Source organism: Nicotiana tabacum, chromosome 16 (assembly GCF_000715075.1).
Source record: "Nicotiana tabacum cultivar K326 chromosome 16, ASM71507v2, whole genome shotgun sequence".
NCBI lineage: Eukaryota > Viridiplantae > Streptophyta > Magnoliopsida > Solanales > Solanaceae > Nicotiana > Nicotiana tabacum.
Genome location: NC_134095.1, coordinates 49,972,192 through 49,977,310, shown reverse-complemented (window position 1 = coordinate 49,977,310; position 5,119 = coordinate 49,972,192). Strand labels below are relative to the sequence as shown.

General features: G+C 34.9%; 1 protein-coding gene across 1 annotated transcript; it reads left to right on the top strand.

Moving 5' to 3' along the window:
- Window positions 1–1,208: 1,208 nt before the first annotated feature.
- On the top strand, window positions 1,209–3,944 carry LOC142170229 (uncharacterized). The gene is made up of 6 exons (XM_075232084.1): window positions 1,209–1,554; window positions 1,727–1,931; window positions 2,081–2,631; window positions 2,807–2,938; window positions 3,071–3,405; window positions 3,609–3,944. Exons 1-6 carry the CDS (start codon window positions 1,209–1,211, stop codon window positions 3,942–3,944), a joined length of 1,905 nt encoding a protein of 634 aa, XP_075088185.1.
- The last annotated feature ends 1,175 nt before the right edge of the window (window positions 3,945–5,119 follow it).

Genomic DNA, 5,119 nt, shown 5'->3' with positions numbered 1-5,119 from the left:
CCTAATGGAAATTGCGCAAAAGTGAAACAATATGATTTCACAGTAGAAGTGTCTGAAACATAATGATTTAAGAAACAACAAATTTAACAGTACTTGGAATGATTATGATTGCTAACCATATCATAAAGATTCATGGCGGAGGTAACCCAAGAAAAGATTGATAGTGCAATAATCCTTTTCATTTCAGAGCTCATTTGCCACAAGAAAGCAACAAAACCAACTATATTAGTGTGAAGCTTTACATTAACATAAGAAAATCATCTTACTGACAATTAAGGATATGTTTGGATTATCATTTAGAAACAACTTCCAAGTGATTTTGGGTGGGGTGGGGTGGGGTGGGGTTAAAGCTTCATAGAATGAAAAGATGTAAAAAGAAGATAAAAGGCAACAGGAAGTTACACGCATAGCCACTATGTCTATAATAGCGAAGATAATCTTGGACGAGGGTCCTAAAAACTTGATGATAGTCACCACAACTATCTTCCGCATCATCAAATTCTTCGGCATTAATAGCGAAGACGTCTTTGATACATATAATGTTGAAAGTAAGCTTAGCACTAACCAAGGAGGACAAATCTACAAGCCTACACAGCTACACTTGAGGTCATAAAGCTCTCCTGAAATCTCCAGATGCTGAAGATGGGGTGCAATAATTTCCAAGGAATGATCTGTTCCATCATCAAGCAACGAATAATTTTTCAGCTTCAGGCTCTTCAATTTTGAAGACATATTGTCCAGGTGACTAAACTCCCAAACACAATACAATTCCATAGTTTCCAAAGCAGGACAACCTGACAGTAAGTTCACAATATGTTCATCCCATAAACCCAAAAACTCCAAGTGTATGCTCTTCAGAGACTTCCACGATACGAAAACGTCAGGACCTAAGCAACAACTTGAAAATACTAAAGATATCAAAGACGAACAGGTGCAGAAAGACGAACAGATTCTGTCAAGGATTTTATTCCAATTTTGAAACTGAAGGAGATCTCTCTTCCTGATGAAGGCACCAGTTGCGTAATTCTCTCTTTCCTCAACAGAAAGAGATCTCACAAAAAACGCAATCAAATTGTACAATTACTGAAGAGAGACTATATCTGTTCTTCGTCTCAAATTGTACAAAATTGCTCTTCGTCGATATCAGTATTCAAATTGTAGAAACTATATCTGTTCTTCGTCTTTTTTCCTATCAACTACACGAAATCATGTCAAAAATCCCAATAATGCTGAAATCGAATGGTAATTGGGATAACTATGGCAGATTTAGAGATTTTGAAGTTGATGCCATTGTGGTAGATGATAATGCAAACTACGGAATTCTCAGTTCTACAATTGCAGAACAATTATCGATTGATACATCGGATAAAATTATAGAAATCAAATACATTGTGAACGAGAATTGTCCTCCAATGGAGATTAGGAATGATATGGGGGTTCGTGCTTACATGGAAACCAAAAAGGAGAATAAAAACTTAGGTTCGTATCCTTTATGTATAAGCGTAAGAGATTTCAATATGGAATTGGCAATCAACAATGAAAGCACCAGTGCAGGTATGTTTGATTCGACATTGCAGAGAGTTATGGTGTTACTATGTTATCTACAATATTACTACAATTACCTACAATTAAACTACAAAGCTCACATAGTACTGAAAAGGATAAAGCAATGTTGCTTTCAAAATTATCTACATAGAAACTACATTTATGAATTTATTGTTTGCAGGTTCGTCTGGATCCCTAAACTTACTTGAATTTCCATCCTCACCAGCTATAGAGGAATATCAAAGTGAAATAATAACTGAATCTACGCAAACATATATTGAAGAAGGACAAGTTTATCAGGACAAGCAAACAGTAGCTGCTGCAATGAAGAATTATTCAGTGATGCACAAGTTCCAGTTCAGAGTAAAAAGATCTAGTCATAGAAGGTATGTAGTTATTTGTGGATAATATATCAGCAAAATCAGTGTATGATTGAAGATAGGTGGGTTTTATAAATTGTAGTTAAATTGTAGTCAATTTGTAGTTAATTGTAGTTTTTTCATAAATTTGTGTAAATATTGTATTTCTTTTGTAGCTACTGGCTTATATGTGTTGCTGAAAGCTGTAAATGGCATTTCAAGGCAACGTCAATTAATAATTCGGCAATGTTCAAGATAAGAAGTTTCAGCCGTCAACACACATGCTGCCTAATGGACGAAACATTCATACAGCGCAAACGTACTGCAGCAGTACTTGGTAGCATGGTCGTTCCAAAGTATTGTGATCCTAAGACTGTTTACACACCAAAGGACATACAAACTGACATGTTATCCGAACATGGACTGAACCTAAGCTACATGCAAGCATGGAGAGCAAAGGAAAAAGCTTTACAGTTTTTGAGAGGGAATTCGTGTGACTCCTACAACAAATTACCCAAATATTTTTATATTCTTGAGAAGAATTATCCTGGTTCTGTTGTTAAATTGAAGAAAGCAGCAGATGATTGCTTCTTATACGCATTTGTTGCTCTTTGTACATCAATAAATGGTTGGCAACATTGTAGGCCGGTAGTAGTGGTTGATGGGACATTCTTAAAGTCAGCCTACAGGGGGATTATGCTGACAGCAAGCACCATGGATGCAACAGGTAAATAATGGAATAATTTTGTACTTATTTTGTAGACAGTCTTTAAAATGCAGTTAAATTGTAGTTATGTTGTAGTTATTTTGTAGTTATATAAAAGAATATAGTTAACATGTCTATATTTCTCAATATATATTGTAGTTGTTATTTAATCATATTTTATGTCTTAAAAATGTAGGTACTATTTTTCCCTTGGCATATGCTGTGGTTGATTCTGAAAACGACGCGTCTTGGAAGTGGTTCTTTGACCAATTCAAGGAGGCATATGGTGAAAGACCTTCAATGTGTGTTGTTTCAGATAGGCATGAGAGTATACTGAAGGCAACATCAGTTGTCTATCCGGGATTGGCACACTACTCTTGCATGTGGCATATATAGACAAATATAAGGTCAAAATTCAAGAAGGGACATCTACAATTACATGAATTGTACTTTGCTACAGCACGGTCATACACTATGGATGAATTTAATGAAAGGATGTTGAAGATTGAAGAGGTAGACCTGCGTGTAAATTCTTACCTATATCATAGATGGTCAAGAGTACATGCAACGGTAAATAGAACTTTTACTATGACGTCAAACATTGCCGAGTCGTTGAATGCTGTAACAAAAGATGCAAGAGAGCTTCCAATATTTGATCTATTTGAGTATATGAGGACTCTTCTTGAACGTTGGACAAAAGAAAAGTTATCGAAGGCAAAGGGTACTTTCACATACCTTGGTCACAAATACAACAAAGAATTGGAAGACAACAGTACATTATCTCAGAAACTAAGGGTAAGATATTTTTTTTGGTGCAGTAGAATCAAAAAAGTACTAGCTGCAGTTTTTCGAGATTGTAGTTAAACTGTAGTCAAATTGTCGGTAATAATAGTTTGTAGATGAGCTGTAATATATTTGTTGCTGATTTGTAGGTAAATTGTTGATAATCCATTTTAATGATTGATGTATTATTATTTCTGTTTGGTCTTCAATTGTAGGTGAGGGCTTCAACAGATCATATACATACTGTGTTAGATGGTGTGAAGCGGTACATTGTGTGTCTAGAAAACAAGAAATGTAGCTGTGGACAATTCCAACTTGATGAACTTCCATGTGCGCATGCTTTGGCAGCATTAAGGCATAGGAATGAAACATACGAAAACTATTGCTCTCCGTATTACACAAGGAAGAGCCTTCTTCTTACCTATGATATGCCAGTAAATCCTCTTCCTGATGAAGGCAAATGGGAAGTGCCACAACATATTTTGGATGAGGTAGTAAAGCCACCGACGGGAGATAAAAGGCTCAGGGAGACCTCACAAGGAAAGATATAAAACATTTGATGAAATAAAGTCAAAGAAATACAAGGTTTCATGTGGTAATTGTGGAGGGGAAGGGCATAACAAAAGAACTTGCAAGAATGCGCCGAAAAAGAAATGAATATCATGTAGTTAGAATAGTTATTCAAAATAAATGTTAGAGAGCTCAAATTATCGGATTTTCTTGTGTAATTGTTTAAGTTTTTGAAGATGAATAAGAAGCATAAACATCAATTTGTGTATCTGCACTATTTATGTTTTTATGTATTCTGTCAAGCATCTAAAGTTGTCTTTTTTATAGAATAGTTAAACTTTAATATTTACTGTATACAAAAAAACTGATATTAATAAAGAATGCATTCAACGTAAATTGTATCCAGATTGTAGTGAATATGTAGTTTAACTGTGTTAGAACTGTAGTCCTGTTATTCATATGTAGAGGAGTTGTAGTTAAAATGTAGTTTGACGTAGTTTAAATGTAGATAAATTGAATATTTTTGATAAACCTTGTTGATAAAAGATGGCTAAATTATTTATATGATTCCTGTATTTATTTTATCTTTCTGCTGTGTAACAAATGACAGTTATATACAGATATTACTTGGCACTTGAAGGTATTTATAAAAATAACTTGAAGATTAAAGTCAAATTGTAAGACAAAGCTGTTGCTGTAAAAATGTAATCAGAGTACTCGAGTATAATGTAATCAACAAAAAGTGTTGTAGAAAACCAAAACGACATATTTCCTACATTGTTTTCCAATTCAACTACCAAATTTCACAGACCAAACTAGGAACACAATAGTCTATTTCTTCTTTCGTTGCACTCTAGTCCTCTCGTTTTTTGCCGGAGCACCCTTCCTCCTTGCTAGCCTGTCAGTAACCTCACTCTCACTGATTGACCCATCTTCTTGCTTATTTTTTGCATAGTCCCACAGTAGAGCTCCATAGAGTCTACGGTGTTGGTCAATATCAGAAAGATCTTCCTTTGGGATTGCCAAATCTCCAAGGCTAACATACTCCGCAAATGCAGCCACAAATACACCACAATCGCTGCATAATATGAGAATTTTTCATTATATAACAAATGATTAAAATAAAAAAATTAAACATATAGAAAGGGAGATTATTTTTTTACACTGAGCCTTCCTTTTGTTGTGGAATCTCAGCAACCATCCATTGTATGTCGAG

Coding starts and splice junctions, on each gene's coding strand:
- LOC142170229 (XM_075232084.1), top strand. CDS start 1,209: ATGTCAAAAATCCCAATAATGCTGAAATCGAATGGTAATTGGGATAAC. Junction 2,939..3,070: donor TGTTTCAGATAGGCATGAGA/GTATACTGAAGG, acceptor ACTTTGCTACAG/CACGGTCATACACTATGGAT. Junction 3,406..3,608: donor CATTATCTCAGAAACTAAGG/GTAAGATATTTT, acceptor CTTCAATTGTAG/GTGAGGGCTTCAACAGATCA.